Here is an 18767-nt window from a genome sequence, read left to right on the forward strand (position 1 = left end):
ATAATTTTCAAAATTTTAGATAAATTGATTATAATTTTCTAAATTTTAGATGAATTGATTGTAACTTTAATAATTTTTTAATATACCTGCATTCTCTGTCATAATACTGTTAATTTCGGTCAAATCGTGCTTTAACTTCCAAGTATTAGTTTTGTGATGTTTATACAGCTTATCGTTGAAATTGCTTGCAATAATAACAAACTTTCTTCACAGGAATTTAGGTCAGTCGCGTGAATCTTGTAGAATTTTTGAATTTTTATAATGGGAAGACACTCAAGCTCGGATTCCACACACAGCAGGTAAGAAAATTTAAATTATTCTTCGATTTTTTTTTAATTGAGTTTTAAAATTTGGAGCATTATGGTTGAAGGTTGTAGTATGACGTAGTAAGAATATCAAAGCCCATACAGAAGTAGGTATCACTGCAAATCACAATTCAGAAAAAAAAAATATTCGAAACGTTCAAAAAGAAACCTTCTTCTGTATGGGCTTTGACATTTTAGGTTTTATTACGTTTCGTCGCATAATAACAACAATTAGTCAATTTCTTTCTTTCAAAACGTCATTGCCTTGTAAAAGAATAGGATTACGTGTAATGTCAAAATTTCAAAATGTTTTTAGCTTTTCAACTTTAAAAAAGCACGGAAACACATAGCGAAAATATATTTATATTTTATATATACGCCAGCGAAGGCATCGTTAGCATATTTTATTCAAAAAAATGCTAACAGTCAATCTTAACAGTCGGAATATTTATGCACCAAGGTTTCGACCTAACGACCAACTTGGATTTTTTTAAGAGAATCCTCTTCGAAACGCCGGAAAAAGAAGAAGAGTAGAAAACGATCTCGCTCCCCGAGTCCCGAGCGACATAGGCGCTTTACCCACTCCAAATCGCGCAAGTAAGTCTGCTGTAGCACAACACGCTAAAAAATAATATATTTCTGAAAATTTTGTACATACAATTTTTGGGGAGGATCGCAACCCTAAAAGTAAAAATACAAACCAAAAAGTTTTTTCTTAAGCGTCCAAGTTAAATACACGAAAAAGGTGTTTGTTTGATTTTTTCAAACATCGACATATTTTTTTTACAATTCTATACTAAACAATTTCTCTGTAATTGCAAATAATCAATTTAATCGTAAGATATACAGAATCATTTATATACATGTCTATTTTTATAATTTAAAACGATTTTTTGTGTAATTTTTTTCGTTTAAATAAACAATATGTATCTCAAAAAGCGCTCAAAAAAATTGTAAAATACCCACACCGATAAATTTATCGAGCAAAATGTATTTTTCATCTTTTTAATTTTTAGGCGAAAATCGCGCAGCAGATCACGTGACTCAGACCGCGGTGACGTCAGCTCGAGGCGGAAGCGATCCTCGTCACGTGACAGACATCGAAGGTCATCTCGCCGCTCAAGGTCAAGAAGCAAGTGAGTGAAAATTTATCTTTGTTAAACGCTTTTCTTTTAATTCGTTTTCTTTTTTTACATTATAAAGACCGTTTATATCAGTGGTTCTCAACCTGGGGGTCGCAAGGGGTTGTCTGGGGGGGTCGCCGTTTAGCATTTCAAAAAGAAAGTAGTAATAAGAATCAGGCGATATGAACTAAAAGTTTAGCAGTTTAGAAGGAAAAAAGGCAACCGCCATTCAAACATTTGTTTTTTTGTGTGGCTTTTGCTGCACTGAACCAGTCGTGTTTATGACGTCACGATTACACTTTCAATTAATGAATCAGGCCTTGCTTCAGTAAAACAATGTCTAATAAAAATGAATGGACGCTCAAATCAGGGTTGCCAGATGGCTTAAAATTCGGAACAAAACGATAAGTTGTCCTAATTTTAACTGCTGTGTCCGACGGTTTGAAAATCATTAGGACAGTAAGCTTTCTGTCTTAATTTGGCCGTATTTGTTTAAAACATTGTTGAATGAAGTAAAACCGCGGGCTCACGAGACCTCCAAACTTTATTTATACCAACTTTAACAACGTTAAACCCAAAATAGTTTTGCGCGATTTTGATGCGTATTTCTGCAATAATTTTCTGCAGCACAAAAGCGTTAGGTGTAGTATAGGGCGCTTTAGTTCCAAATTGAAATTTAGGCCAAGTACCAATAAAATTTGTGCTAGATTTACAATATGTTACAGGCAAAGTATTTCTACTTTGCAGCGGTGTCACAACTTTTTACATAGCTTTTTCCAAAACATCCGTAGAATTCCGGTAATCAAATTTTGGTGTTGCAGTTTTGGACAAAGGAAATAGAATTTACGGAAAGCTTTATTATTGCACTGCTGAATTTGTGTGGAATTTTGACCACTAACCAAGAACATTTACCTCCATTAATTCCTTTTTTGTCGGAATTTCACACCAACAATGTTCTAATCCTAAACCAAGCATCTGGTAACCCTGGCTCAAACCGTAACTTTAGCTTGTTGTGCACAGTACATTTTAGCCAAATTTTAAAACAATTCTAGTCTAGAATTTTTCCCTATTTGAATTTTGCTAATTTTAAAATGTGTTTTTATATACTTGAGTTTATTTATCACACACTATAATTGGGGGGTCGCGCAAGTTATCGAAAACTTAAAGGGGGTCCCGAGAACAAAAAGGTTGAGAACCACTGGTTTATATGTGAACTGCGAAAAAATATGAAAAAAATAAAATGTGCAAAAAAAGTTTGCAAACATGTTTCAAGGGAAATAGAAAATGACATTTTTCTCAATTGAGGAAAAAGATGGTTTATACCAGGGGTTCCCAACCTTTTTTACACCGTGGCCCCCTTCGAAAATTTTGAGAAATCAATGGCCCCCCATTTTTTTCAACCTTTTGAAAAAATTAAGGAACGACATTTTAATTGAAATATTAGTTTATACCAGGGGTCGGCAGCCTACGGCCCGCGGTCCAGATCACGCTCACCCATGTAATTTATCCGGCCAGCCACTTTGACAAACTAGACACGAGTCCATTTCAAATTCTTTTTGACTATTTTAACTGCGTAAGTGCGAAAAATGAAGCGCAAATGATTTTCTTACGTCCGGTTTGTTTACGTTTTGGACAAACGAAAAAGAATTAATAATTTTGGGAAGATATTTTTTAGCATTTTTTTTATTTTTTATTTTTGGCAATGTAATAAAAACTTGCAAGAAATTTACAAGAAATGCAGGTATACCAAAAAAAAAAAATTCTTTCATGGCCCCCTTGAAAAAGGCTCGTGGCCCCCTGGGGCCATGGCCTACAGGGTGGGAACCCCTGGTTTATATGATAGTTGTGGAAAAATACGGAAAAAATAGGAGGTGCAGAATGAAGTTTGCAAAAATGTTTTCAGGAAAATTTAAAATGACATTTTACTCAAGTGAGTTAAAAGATGGTTTATATGTTTTTTTATAACTGTGGGAAAAAAGTATGAAAAAAAATATTTGCAAAATAAATTTTTTTTTTTTTTAGATAAATGTAATATGATATTTTTTTCAAGTGAGTGAAAATATGGTTTATAATTTTTTTAAATCGCATTTTTTTAGTTTGTTGTGTATTTATGCCTTTTTCAGATATAACTTAACTTCAGCAGTGCATTCAGAGTTTGCTATATGTGATAAATAAAAAACTTTAGTGGCTAAAAAAAATGCTTATAACGGGGGACAGTTTCATTTCTTTAATTTTTTTTAATTGACTAGTGGTGCTTTGCAAGCTATGGACGCCAACCTTAGTAGAGATTCGGAAAATTCTTCTCTTTGATGACCGTTGAATTTAAACGTAACTTATTAGACCAACATAGCGTTTCAAGTTTATTACTTTTAACGTTATTAATTTTTATTTAGATTAACACGAGTTTTTAACTCGGTACTTTTCCTCAGCTAAAATCCTGTATTCTTCCAGTATAATATTATACCGTAAAATTAAATCGTGTGTTAACGACTGGAAACCAAGTCAACTTGCACTTTTTTGCAAAATAACAATACTTACTGCATATAAGATCTAAATGAAGTCCAGTAACATTTCTAGAGGCACAGTCATTTTTTTGGGCTTGCCATGGTTTGCTAAGCCGCCGCCAGCTATTTACAGGACACTTTAGACGTGGTCAGTTTTCTGAATGGCCTGTGTCTTGCCTTGAGCGTTGGTTACTTGATATCATATTAGAATGCCGATATCCGATATATATATATAAATCTGAGTTAATGTGATACAATGGCGTATCGAAACACTTTTTTAAAGATGGTGTCGATTTACTCGACTCTTTTGGCTTCGAGAGTCATTTTCTCAATAAATTAAAAATATATAATCAAAGAACTATAAACTGTTTAAGTCTGTCACATATTTTCTCAAAAAAATTGTTGCTTTTCAGAAAGCGATCAAGAAGCAGAGAAAGATCTCACGAGCGACGGTAAGTTTGAAAACATGTCAACTGCGGGGAAACTTATATAAAAAAAATAATTATATATTTAGAATATGCTGCCTACTTCTCCATGTGCTTTGATATTTATTCTACGTCTAATTACAGTTTTAAGCCATTATCTTAAGATTTATTTAAAACGTTCAAAATGCTCCCTACTTCTGTGTGGGTTTTAATATTCAATCTACGTCTAACCACAACCTCAAGCCATTTTCTTAAGACTTATTCGAAATTTTCACAAAATGCAACCTACTTCTGTATGGGCTTCAATATTCATTCGAAGTCTAACTACAACCTCAAGCCATTTTCTTAAGACTTATTCGAAATTTTAAAAAGATACCTACTTCTGTATGGGCTTTAATATTTATTCCACGTCTAACTACAACCTCAAGCCATTTTCTTAAGATTTAGGTCCAAGAAGCTGTTTTGATCACACTGCGAAAATAAAAGTAAATAAAAATTCGCAACCTTAAAAAAAAGAAAATTTTATGTTTTTTAAGAAAAATTCGTATAATATTTTCACAGTTCAATATTAGAAAATATTAAGTCAAAATTGACCGATACCGATATTTGGAAAGGAGCGCCATATCGTCCGATATTATCGGTAAACTAATATGCCGGTTTCGGTAAGTTTTGACAGTTATACTTGCCAAAATTGGAAATATAAAAATATTACATGACTTTTCCCTAAAAGCAAACAAATTTTCTTTTTTTAAACTTGAGAATTTGTTCATTGCAATTTTTTCACTAACTCCAGCTTAATTTTTAAATTTTTCCCAGGTCCAAGAAGAAGTCACGTGACCGATCTCCTAGTCCAATCAAACGCAAGAAACACGACACGGCTGTGCTGGGCGCTGCTACTGGGACCTTAAAGTAAGGATTTAAACAACGTAATACGGTATTGGGCTTTAGGCAGTGTTCCCTAACCCATTGGTCGCCATTTAATTTGTTCATTTAGTAGTTGAGAAAAACGTATAGCATGAACTCAAGCACAATTATTCTGCTCTTTTTTATATTAATTCATTTTATTTTTTTTATTATTACGCTGAAACAACAAAATAGAAAGACGGACGAGAGCAAAAATAGCACCTATTAAGAAGCGACAGGTTGGGCTAAAGGCCATCCCGCTTAAATTTATCAATTTCGAGATTTTTAGAATTTAAAGCACAGATATACTCAGAGTTTGTTCTGCACTGTTTTTCTTCATTGGAAAAACGGTCATTTTGACCGCTAGCGGTAATTCTAGTGTTAAACAGGGTCGCCGACTGCTCTGGGATTTCTTTCAAAAATTTAAGGAAATTACGAAAACACAGCTCATATAAATGAAATTCGCGAAATTATTAATGTTGATAACTTTTTTTGTGAGGATAAGCTTTGTTACCTGCAACAAAGGCGAAGCTTTGGCGACCAAATTTTTACATTGAACTTTTTGTAAGCGAACAAAACTTCACTGAACTAATTTATGCTGAAAGGTGACAAAGCCCAAATAGAGGGTAGCATTTTTTCTTAAACTTTTGGCCTCAGCTTCGCTGTTACTTACGCTTAATATCATTGGGGACGCCGCGAAGTAAGGTTAGAAAACACTGGCGTTAGGCAAACCAGATTACGCGTACAAGTTATTCACAAAGGTGTAGTTATTTTCCTACTATTTGTAAACTATTTTTTTTTGCAAATTTCTGCTGTAGCTCTTGCGGTAGCCACAGCGGGTACAAAAAATATTTCCAATTTATTGGGTGTCTCACTGTGTTTACCGTACACTACAAACACATTCAAAACTTGGTCAATATCTCCTTGTTTCGTTCTGTTCAGCCGTCTGTCTCAGCAGTATATATATTATACATATACTTAGAATCAGCGCCTTCTCACTATGCTGAAAATGAATAAAGATATTTTCGAAACGTTCAAAATAATACCTGCTTTCTGTATGGCAAAATACTCTAGCAAAGCTAACAATTCAGGTCAGACACAATAAACAGATCTTAAACGATATATATATATTTCGCCAACCAAGACGCCAGTATATCTGAATAAAAACAAACGCAACAGTATAAGAATAAGTCAGAGAACATTAAAAATTAAATAAAACAAACTAAAATACTTACTTCTGTATGGGCTTTGATATTCTTACTACGTTTAACTACAACCTCCAACCATTATGTTCCAAAGCCAATATCGTTTTTTAACAACTTTATTTGCAAAAGTTTCCCTCAAATTCTAACATTGGCCTATATCACCTGTCCTATAGTTTAATAACATTTTGCCCATTTTTTAAATATTTTTAACTGTTTTTAAACTTGTTGGATTATTATGAGCAATAATTTAACTAAAAATAACAAAAAACATCATTTAGCAATCTAAACGTTTTACATGCAAACTCTAGTTTAATAATATTTTTACTAAATTTTGACGTTTTAACTGTTTTTTTTCAGGGATGTTATGGAAAGTATCGCCTTTTCGAAATTGGTGAGTAAAGTTTGTTTGATTTGTGAAAATAAACACGCCTTCGAACTGACGACGCCATTTTGTTTTAGAGCCCGGCGGAGCAAAGCAAAATCCGGATCCAGAAAGCATTGCAAGCTGCAGGTAGCAACAATAAAAATAGTAAATTTTTTTAGAGATTAACCGATATATTTAACGACAAATATTGACCGATATTGAAAATAAAGATATTATCAAAAATAAATAAAAAAATCTAAACAAACCTATCAATATATAGCTCAGGGGTGGCCAAACTGCGGCTCGCATGCCGCATGCGGCTCTTCACCCAGTTATACGCGGCTCTTACTTACGTTCATGTTGCACGTATGATTTGGTTTATTTTTTTTAATTAAGTTTTTAATTATTGGCGGTTTCGACTTGCCGAAGACCACTTTATTTTTAGTAATACTTTAAAAAGAATGTAAACGCAAACACTATATGCCCAAATAATACAGATTTACGACATTATAGAAATTTGTATTCAATATGCGTCGCGTCTCCTTCTAAATTCAAATTTTGTCTATTTAACCAAATAAAGGCATTTTTTTCACGCTTTCTGCGATCGCTTTGTGGAGTGAGTGAGAAATCGAGTGATAGGATTCATTTCGTTCCATTTGTCCAAGGCGTGGCTCTTAGCCAGGGGTAGGCAATTAATTTTAACCGCGGGCCGCATGAGAAACTTAAAATGATGTGGCGGGCTGGATCAAAATGGGGATATCAACTACACATAAAACAAATAAGCTAACGAACTTGTTATTACGTTTGGAGTTGTGCAAAAATGTGCAATTTAAGTAAAATTTAAAGGAGACCACAAGACGTCGCGCGAAGCGCGAAAAAACATGCAATGTTTTAAAATGCAAACTTTAATTTACTGAAATACGTAAAAATTTCGCACAAAAAACCTGCGGTACAACGGCCATATTGCAAAGACGATATAAATCGGGAGAAATACACAACATGGCATTAACTAAATTATTTTGACAAAATGTGAATCGGTATATTTTAGAGTTTAGAAAACGGTCGGTGTAAAAAATATATAAATATTAGGCTAAAAAAAAGCCAAGTTTAAGTTTGTTAAACTTTCGTTGGAAAGAGTGCCACAGTGCATATGACGCTATTTGTCTGTAAAGATGCCAAATAAACATACGAGAAAGGCAAAAATAATTTCCGTTTAACTATATAAAAGAGGCTAAAAATCAAATTTGGTTTCACTTAGGCTATGTATTTTTAGGAAAATAAGCTGCGGGCCGGATTAAAGTGCTTGGCGGGCCGTATGTTGCCCAGGTCTGCTCTTAGCGGTTTATTAATACTTTAAAAACAATATAAACGCAAAAACTATGTCCAAATAATACTGATCTACGACATTATAGAAATTTGTATTTAATATGCGTCGCGTCTCCTTCTAAATTCAAATTTTGTCCATTTAACTAAATAAATGCATTTTTTCGCGCTTTCTGTGATCGCTTTGTGGAGTGAGTGAGAAATGGAGTGATAGGCCCAATCATTTCGTTCCATATGCGTAAGGGGTGACTCTTAGCGGTTAACCAAGTTACAAATGTGGCTCTTGGTATCTGATTGGCTGGCCACCCCTGATATAGCTTTTCCTAGAAAACAAACAAGTTTCTTGTTTATTTATTTATTAAAGATATATTTGAGATATTCCACCAATCCCGATAGTTTAGTATCAGCAAATGCTATTTTTGCCGATATTTTACTTTAAACTTTAAAAGTAGCAACCATATTTTAAAAGTAAAAACCATATTTATTAGATATAGATATATCCGCTATTTCTCCTATACAAGGGGTGGCCAACTAATCACATACCAAGATCCGCATTTGTTACTTGGTTAACCGCAAAGAGCCACACCTTACGCATATGGAACGAAAAGAATAACATTTCACCCACAACACAATGACCGCACGAAGCGCGAAAAAAGTGCCTTTATTTCGTTAAATAGACAAAATTTTAATTCAAAAGGAGACGCCACGCATTAGATAAAAAACACATTTCTCTGTATAATGTCATTTATCAATACTTTTTGGACATAGTTTTTCCGTTAATCTTGTTTAGAAAGTGTTACTAAAAATGCAATAGCCGTAAGGCAAACAGTCTGAGTCGAAACCGGCCATACTCCATAACTTAACATAACGAAATCGAAACATTTAAAAAAAAAAGTGCAATAGAAACGTAAGAGCCGCGTATAATTGGGTGAAGAGCCCATGCGGCTCGTTTGATCATGGCAGAATGAAACATAGCATTGTTTGAATGTTCTAATACCAAAAAAAGTGTTTTGTCGACTTCGTGCGAAAAAAAAGTACAGCGTAGCACATAAAGAAGTAAAAAAATTATTAGAAACATTAACAGAATTTACAGAAGCTATAGGTATTTTACTTAAAGTCGCGTGTTGGCCACCCTTGTCATATACCGATATTTTGGTATCGGTAAAATTTTTGCTGATATTTTACTTTCTAAGTAACAACGTTTTAAATTCCATATTTTTCGAGGTACATCGATTTATTCGATATTGCTCCGATGCCGATATTGTGGTGTCAAAAGTTTTTTTACCGATATTTTACATTTTAAGTAATAACGTTTAAAATTCCAAATTTATCAAAGTTTGGCCAAATGTGCGATATTTCTCCGATACAGATATATTGGTATCGGTAAATTTTAGGCAAAAATTCTACTTTAAAAGTAACAACGTTTTAAATATCATAGTTTTGGAAATATTTTACTTTATGAAAAATTGAAGTATTGTGAAGCTTTTCCTAAAAAACAAACAAATTTTCTGTTTTTAACTTGCAAAATATTTCTATGGGTTGAACTTTAAACACTTCGGTTGATGTATTTAGCATCAAGCAAAGTTATATTCCAAAATTTGTATGAATTTTATCAATCCTGTTTTGACCTTTTAAAATAAACTTGTTCAAAAATAATTGATTGGGAAAATTATGATACTTTAAAATCTGTACTTCATTAAAAACTTTCCTAGTTTGGTTGTGCTTTTTTTAACATTCACTTTTTTAATCAAGAGCGGTGTTTTTTATATCACTTCTGAATCTGTATTCAACCTTAAGTAAATATATCCACAATATACAGCTTTTTTAAAGTTCATAAAGTGAAGGTCGTTGCATTTTTTAGGCTTACATTGACTCCCTGAAACTAGTCCACCTACCCCCAAGAGGTCCACGGACCCCAGTTTAAAAGCCCCTGCTTTACTGAATTGTGTTTGGGTTTTTTGACGGCGCGTCTATTCTAATTACCGAATTTTTACGTCTTGTCCGTTCTATATTTCAGTTGAATCTTCAAGTAAAGACGACGCGGAACGCGGAGATAAATCAGAATCAGCAAACGGTAAGCTGAAATACTTTAGAAAAGTATGGATCTCCCGCGGACAATAAAATGTAAAAGAAAGATTCTTGTCTTCGTATCCAAAGATCTTAAGACTGTTTATTGAGTAAAACAGATAAAACATAAAATAAAACAGATAAAACATAAAACAGTTGTTACTGACGATACCTTATAGGCGTAATATATATTTCTGAAAGATTTACAAAAATGATTTTATGTTTTATCTGTTTTAATAAATAAACAGTCTTAAGATCAGCAAAAGGTAATTTTATTTTAACTATACTCAATAAGGGCCTAATGTTTGACAAAAACGTCCGCTGCTCGGTCCAATAAAATTTTCGCGACCATTCCAGCAATAATTTGCGATCCAACTCGGTGATTTCTCAAAGGGTAAATTTTGCTCAGATTTGAACTCACGACCTCGGAAATTTGCAGCGCATAGTAATTCAGCTATGTGGGAATAAATTCGGGAAAACTGATAATGTGACGGGATTCGAAACAGCAACCTCTGGAATTCTTCTAGATAGGAAACCAGCCGGGGATCGAACCTTTAGAATGTGTTGTAGAAAATAGATTTTATATAATTGATAACCGCGCTAATTACAAAAGCAGATTTCGCCTAAAACTAGCAGTTTGAGAAAATAATTATCCTTGTGCAATTTATACTGGAGGTAACTAAACTTCTCATTGCTAAAGCAAATTTTGGTCGAAAAAAACTTTAAAACAATTTTTGGACGTTTCAGTTTCATCCGTTTTGCTCGTTTGGTCATATTAACCAGGTCATTTTGGTTTTGGATCGGCGTGAACGGGCCTTTAGAACGATGGTTCTTAAAACGTTTCTTGCTGCACCTCTTTCACATCAACAACCAATTCTAAAATTGCTTCAATAACAAAACCATTGTATTCATATTTTTTTACAATTAGCCGATAGCACAGTAACACATTGCCAAAACAGAACCTGTCGACACGAAAGACCAGATCGACCGTTTGAAGGCAATTCAGGCGATTGGAGAATCGGATGAGAGCGACGACGATCAGTTCATTCCAACCCACTTCAAGTCGTCGGTGAAAATGAAGCAGAAACAAGCGCAGTTGGCGGCAAAGAAGGCGACCGCAGGCAAAACCGTAAGATTTTTAAGGCAAAAGTTTAAAAGTTTTTTGGAAAAAATACATTCAGAAACAGCCAAATTGGTTCAAATTAGGGATAGACCGATATATCGGTCAACCGATATATATAAGTTTCTGAACTAAAACGTTGTTTGGATTTTATTTTCAATTAATATAAGTTTTGAACATTTCCAGGGGTATAAAAAAATTGGTATCGGTTAACAAAATTGCAAAAAATCGGGTATAGGTATCGGCCAAAAAACGTGATACCGGTCGATCCCTAGTGGAAATAAAAAACTTTTTTTTTGTAGTTAGTTTTCGTTTTTTTTTAAATTGTTTTAATAAAGTATTTACGGAAATTTTTTTCTGGGGTCCATGTAGATTGTATTACCGCTTGATTTTCGCTTAAAAAACTAAAATTCAAGTAAAAAAAAATTGATGCAAAAACTGGTGCTTTGAACGTTCGGCGTTCAGTCATTTTATCCTTAATTTATGAAGTCAAATTTTGCCCCAAAGTTTTTATGTGGTTGCGGTATGCGTTGTTTCTATTATAGGTTATCAAAACACTTGCATAAACACAACGCCTTTGCAGACTATTAACATTTTCTTCTTATAAATTAATAGTTTTATTTGAAAATGTCGTAGGCAGAACTCTGTGGAATGTCGGCATTAAATGGCGCACTGCATTTTTGTTTACGATAATTTGCTTGACAGCACTTTAATGCAAACAAAAGACACGGAATTATTTACATGCGACTGTATTGACATTATTCGAATATAATCAATTTATTATTTTTAAGGGATTGGGCATACCAGACTTAAAAAAAAAAAATCTAGATTTTTTTTTTTTTTTTTTTTTGAAAACTAGATTTATGTTAGCTTTCTATAATTAGACTAGAATTAGAGCATTTCCGTTATTCAAAATTAGAATAGGTCATTTTAGTTTTCTCAAATTAGATCAGAATCAGTGTTACCGAATTCTTCAAACCCAAAATTAAACTAGAATTTTGACTAGAATTGCATTTAATTATTTAAAATCAGTTTAATTTAATCGCAATTTATAAGAATGTACATGGTTAATATTTGTGTGCTATTTTCTATACGTTTTAGCATAGTTTATGCTTTTCCGATTACAAGTCGTTCCAACCAAAGGGTATTAATGTAAATTCACTGTTTCGACTGAGAGACAAAGTAGCATTTTCGGTGAAATCCGAATTAGATTAGAACTAGAATTAGAGCACACAAGCAATCCACAAATTTGGTTAGAATTAGAATTAGACGCATTTGGCTCTAATTCAATAAATTAGAAAACTAGAATTATCAAGTTCACAATTCTGCGCCATTCATGCAGATTTTTAAAGGGTACACAGCTAAAAAAGTTAAAAAAAAAATGGGACAAACCTATACCGTCCGTGCTAATGATTTCCAGGTGATTTCAAAATGGCGCCTTAAATCAGCTGTCGAGCGTAGTCGCGTAACGATTAAGTAACCGGCTTATATATAAGGCTTCACCGTCTGTTGTTTTCAAACGAGGGAAAGTATTTTCTGTCCTTATGATTATTATTGGCATACCGTCGCCGTCTCTATAAATTTGTTTTGGCGTTTTCCTGTTCGGTGCTTAAGTGGCTTTACCTTTTCAATTAGGTAACTGTTCAATTGACTACGAATTGACTTGTTGTTTATTTAACAAATGACTTTACTTAAACTTAGGTTGTTTAACAAATGACTTGTAGTTAAAGTTGTTTAACAAATGACTTGACTTGAACTAAAGTTGTTAAATAAATGACTTTAATTGAATCTGGGACTTGATTTGTTATTTATTTTAAAATACTTGACTTGCACTTAAGTTTTTTCAAAATGACTTGGTTTAGACTTAAGTTATTTTACAAACGACTTGACTTGTACTTAAGTTGTTCATCAAATGACTTGACTTGGACTTAAGTTGCTTAACAAATGACTTAACTTGGTATTTATTTGAAAATACATGACTTGGACTAAAGTTATTTTAAAATGACTTGACTTGGACTTAAGTTGTTTAACGAATGACTTGACTTGGACTTAAGGTATTTTAAAATGACTTGTCTTGGACTTAAGTTCTTTTACTAATGGTTTGACTTGGACTTAAGTTGTTTAACAAATGACTTGACTAACATTTAAGTCATTTTAGAATGACTTGTTTACAACACTGGTAGGAATATCAAGCCCACGTCGAAAATACCTGACATTATTTCGATCATTATTGGCATACCGTCGCCGGCTCTACAAATTTGCTTGAGCGTTTTCTTGTTCGGGACTTAAGTGGCTTTATCTTGCCAATTGACGGATACGATTGATATTTTTTCACCTATTTTTGTTGATCATCTTACCTCGCTTTCTGTACAGAAGTTCCACCAGTCTTCCACTGGTACTTTTTTTTCGAAGGAAAATGTTTTTACGATTTAATTGGGCCCCTTAAACATAATTTTTTTCATCTTGTTTTAAAGCGGAACTTTAAAAACTATAGGTTTTCGTGGAGCACGGTCGGCGTGTATTTTTTATTTTTATATTCTGTCGTCATAAATTGATGTTTTAAAGCAAGTAGACATAACCGAAATTTGTGAAACAGAAATGCAGTCTAAAATACATTCAGTGCGAAAACGTTTTTTTAAATGAACCCTATCATTTTGGGCTTGTTATATATATTTTATTTTCAAAGAACGATTTATTAATATGACTGTTCCTGTGTTTTACTCGTTTTTTTTTGTTACTTTTGAGTTTAATGTTGAGTACTTTTGTATGTTTTCTTCGTTTAATAAAGTCAAATAGAAAAAAAGTTTTATATCAAAAAAAAAAAAAAAGGTTTTATAAAAAAGTTTCCGGCCCGGTCTGCGCTTCAAATTACCCTGGGTGTAGCAAAGCGTGCTAAGAGGTGTAATATGACAAAAAGTCAAATCCCGATTAGGTCCAACATTTATGACATCGAACTTTTTAATTATGCTTGTTCAACTGTGAACGAATACTATATACCTAAATACGGCTATATACCTAAATGTGCTGGAATTGTTTTAAGCAGGGCTGCGGACTCGGACTCGGGACTCGAGTAAGACCTCGTAAAACTACCAGAGTCCAGATTCCGACATGCGCATGCGCAGTACCGAATTTTAAAACTGATATGGCCACCAACTGGAAATTGTAAAGGTTGAATAGCATATGGTTGAATATTTTCCAACCAAGTATTTTAAGTGAATGAATTATACGACACCCACATAAGTGGATTGCTGAATATCCACTTTTTTTTTGTTATGTAAATTGGTGAAATACAGGCTGTAGAGTTCGGGCCGGACTCAGGACTCGACAAAATCGCACATTTGACCGGAGTCGAACTCGGAACTCGGGAGTCGGACTCGTTTTTTTTTTGGCCGGAGTCGAACTCGGGTTATTTTTAACCGACTCCGCAGCCCTGGTTTTAAATCAAGGGTTTTAAATCAGTCACCTTAAATATCTACAGTTATCCATTTACACAAAAAAGTTTGGTGGCCCGTGCTAATGATAAAATAATCAACAGTAAAATAAAACCAAACAAGCCAACTTAACAACAACGCGTTTTTCCCAGACTTTCACAGAAAGAGAAAGCACCCACGAGCTCGCCATATTTGGTCACAGCGGCATGCTCTCGCTCACTGAGGCCCTCCAGCGGAAAAAGGAGGTCGATGACGTTGCGATCAGCAAAGCAAAGCAGAGAGTCGATTTCAGTCAACGTGATCCAGCAACCTTAGTCGGCAAACAGGTTGGTAAAATGAAAAGTTTTACGATGTAATACAAACGGCGTCATTACTGTAGTTGTAGTTAATTACGAGTAATGAAAGACACACACAAACATATGTGTTTAATAACATCTGTGATCTAGCCCCTCGGAAGTTGCTTTATGACCAACGATTACGGCTTTCCGTGAATTGATTGATACGGACTGATGATCCCCCAGTGTGAAGTTGCTTGTACTAACAAAATGTGCAAGTATTGGCGCATGGTTGTTTCTCGACTCGCTCCTCTCTGAGCCTGCATAGCTCAGTTGGTAGAGCGACGGTCCCGGCTTGACCGGAGGTCGTGAGTTCGAACCTCACTGCAGGCCAGTTGTTTTTCTGGCTTGCTCTGCTTGCATCATAGATCGACAGATTCGGCGAGTCTGCGATGGCTTTTCGGTGTACTAATTACGAGTAGTTATAGTTGTTAAAAAATTGCCAGTATTTCAAACTAGTCATTTTGAAATGACTCACGTCCCAGTCAAGGCATTTTCAACAATTAGTTGCGCTAGTAAATTTCAAGTCTTTTGCGAAAAACAAAAAAGTCTAGTTCCAATTAAAGTCGTTATTAAAGCAAGTCAATTTCAAGTCAAGTAATTGACATAAAAATAAAACTTTAAATTTTTAAAATTGGTAAACTCGTCCGATTATGAGCAAAACCTTAACTAAAAAATGACGAAAATCCAAGATATAGCAAGCAAGTCGTGAGAAAATAACCCAGTTTTATTCAAAATTTTTGATGAAAACACTTACTTTCAAACTAATTTATGTGACCGAATGACTTAAGTGCAAGTCAAGTCATTTATCCAGAAGACTTTAGTCATTTAAAAACAGTAACTTAAGTCAACTCATTGATTGCAGCTCTGGTATTTTTAGCATATGGTAAAGTGTTTAAAATATGTCAATGATTATATTGCCGTGTTGAAAATTCGGGATTTTCGGTTTACAAATCTTAATGTAACACAGGCTTGCCACAGACTTGGACATAAACTAGATTAGAATTAGTTCTACTAAAATCGTGAAAAACAGAAGTCAAACCGGGATTTGAACTACAATTTAATGTAATTATTCACAATCAATTTAGTTTTTTTCGCAATTTATTGTAATCAGAATGCAAATTGCAAATACTCCTGTGGTATTTTATTTGGAACGTTCACAAAATGCTACCCACTTCTATATGGGATTTAATATTCATTCTACATCTAACTACAAATTCCAGCCATTATCTTAATATTTATTCGAAACTTTTACAAAATGCTACCTATACTTTTATATGGGCTTTAATATTCTTACTACGTCTTACTACAACCTCCAACCATTGTGCTTCAAAGTTGTTGAGTTTTAAACTTAAAAACCTAATTCCAGATGCTGGTTTCCGCTGAGGTTGCCAACGAGAGATGGCAGGACAAACTACGACGTCTGCGAAGCCGGTTTCTCGGATCCTCAAGTCCAATGGCCAGCTAATACTCTGTAGTCTGACCTGCCCACTAACTACAACCCTTGAGTCTGTGTGGGCTTTGATGTTCATTCTTTGTCTAACGACAATCTCCAACCATTACCCGAACATTTATTCGAAACATTCACAAAATCCTGCTTACTTCTGTATGGGGTATAATTTTAAAGTTCAAACTTAGTAGTATGGCCTTCTGTGGCATCACAAATGGTCGGTGACATCACAAAGGCGTACGGCAGTGTGTTTTGGTTTGAATGGCGCCGTGTTGGATTGGCTTCCCCTTAAACGTTCTTGCCTTTGGATTTGAAAGCGGAGACAATGTTTAATGCTTTATACCAGGGGTGTCGAACTCAAACATGCCGGCGTGCCAATTTTTATCTTATAACTTCTTCCCGTGCCAAAATTTCGTAACCGAACTAATTCTTTTTAATCATAAAAGCGCTTTTTACCAAAAATAAGAACGTTTATTTAAACTTGAAAAAAAATGTCTAGTAGAAATGCGTATAACTACATCAAACTGTCTCTCGGTGAGCTGACTTTTGTTTCTTCACACATAATATTATGTGAATGCTAGCCTCCACACAGTATAATGTTACTATATCAAAAGTAATTGTTGGTTGTCGTGATTGAACAAACAATGGCAGTGGGCTGTATAACAAACTCAGTATTTTCTAACAATTGGCCGAATAACAAATTGAGCTTTTTTGGCAATTGGCTAAATAACAATTTTAGTTTTTCGGGGGAAGGTCTTGCGTGTCAATTTTAATAGGTCGAGTGCCACATTTGTCACGCGTGCTGCTTGTTGGACACCCCTGCTTTGTACGATCGGGATTGAGAAAGTTTCAAAATATCAAATCGGAGCCGATACCCGATACCAAGTGGTAGTATCGCTGCTCGTCCGATACTTAAGCGGTATCGGTCAGATAAGATGCAAAACTAATATCGAAATTTCAAGCATGATATGCGCAGCGATTCTAACTTCAAAGGTTAATGCATCCATAAATAGTAGAGTATAACAACTATAGACTTTTTAAATTTCTTAACATTAAAGCAAATTTTACCATAATGATATGAAACAAGTGGTGACGTAATTCGTGGTAGATGTATTCGAATTCGGCTCGGATAGCATTGATGTTGAGCTTGGTTGGGAAGAAGGCGTAGTCCAGACCTTTGTTTAGAAGGTTGATCTCTGCAGGCGAGAGCTTTTTGTCCGACAAAGCTCAACATCAATGCTATCCGAGCCGAATTCGAATACATCTACCTCGAACATGAAACAAATTACTTAAAATCGTTGAATTTTTATCGATTTTTGTTGTTTGAGCACAGTAATGACGTCATTTGTACCGGTTGAGTCGTGATACTTGTTATATATTAAAAACATCGGGTATCGTTATCGGAATAAAATCTCAAGTATCGGACATCCGTTTAGCATAGCATGTGTTTCCACAACAGAATTTTGCCCTCACCCAAACACAATAATGTCGACCATAGAAGTTCTGAAATATTTTAATAACGTAAAAAGGCTAACTCTCCTCGAGTTTGAACTTCTTATACTGACCAACAGCCTGGTCTTGAACCGGTCCTGCCTTTTGAGTGTGATCAACAAAAATTACGTAATAGGCTGATATAATAGTACATTGAAAAGCCATAGAAGACTCGCCGAATCTGTCGATCTATGATGCAAGCAGAGCAAGCCAGAAAAACAACTGGCCTGCAGTGAGGTTCGAACTCACGACCTCCGGTCAAGCCGGGACCGGTCCGCTTGTATCATAGATCAACAGATTCGGCGAGTCTGCGATGGCTTTTCGGTGTACTATTGATACGGAAGCCGTAATCGTTGGTCAGCTTCCATGGGGCTAGATCACAGTTGTTATTATACACATATGCGTGTGTGTCTTTCATAGGCTGATATAACACAGAAAAATTGCGCCTCAAAGTGTAAGTAAAAAAAGAGGGCAAAAAACTTCCTAAAGAGCATTGTGAAAAAGAAACTCACTTTAACATTGTATATATTACTTTAATGTTCATAATTGATTTTGGAACACCAACAAAGAAAAGATTATGAAAGCGGAAAAATAAATAAAACAGTGCGAACCGAAGCTCATAATAGGGACAAAAATCCCTGTTATTTCACACGAAAGTGGCATGGAAATTTAGCATTTAGCGTATGGGTGATTTCTTGTGGGTTCGGCTACTTACTTCTT

General features: G+C 34.6%; 1 protein-coding gene across 1 annotated transcript; it reads left to right on the forward strand.

Annotated features, from left to right (window-relative positions):
• The first annotated feature begins 261 nt into the window (after positions 1-261).
• LOC146141528 (uncharacterized) lies at positions 262-17981 on the forward strand. Its single transcript, XM_083390167.1, has 11 exons — positions 262-299; positions 801-902; positions 1322-1441; positions 4347-4385; positions 5175-5267; positions 6824-6857; positions 6926-6977; positions 10171-10227; positions 11180-11349; positions 14924-15097; positions 16476-17981. Exons 1-11 carry the CDS (start codon positions 262-264, stop codon positions 16572-16574), a joined length of 978 nt encoding a protein of 325 aa, XP_083246293.1. The 3' UTR covers positions 16575-17981.
• The last annotated feature ends 786 nt before the right edge of the window (positions 17982-18767 follow it).

The sequence above is a fragment of the Ascidiella aspersa genome, chromosome 5, assembly GCF_963924565.1.
Source record: "Ascidiella aspersa chromosome 5, kaAscAspe10.2, whole genome shotgun sequence".
NCBI lineage: Eukaryota > Metazoa > Chordata > Ascidiacea > Phlebobranchia > Ascidiidae > Ascidiella > Ascidiella aspersa.

Bases quoted from the DNA above. Each gene is read 5' to 3' on its own strand.
- LOC146141528 (XM_083390167.1), top strand. From the start codon at position 262: ATGGGAAGACACTCAAGCTCGGATTCCACACACAGCAG. The intron at 1,442-4,346 runs GTGAGTGAAAAT...GTTGCTTTTCAG, and splicing joins CGCTCAAGGTCAAGAAGCAA to AAAGCGATCAAGAAGCAGAG. The intron at 5,268-6,823 runs GTAAGGATTTAA...GTTTTTTTTCAG, and splicing joins GCTGCTACTGGGACCTTAAA to GGATGTTATGGAAAGTATCG.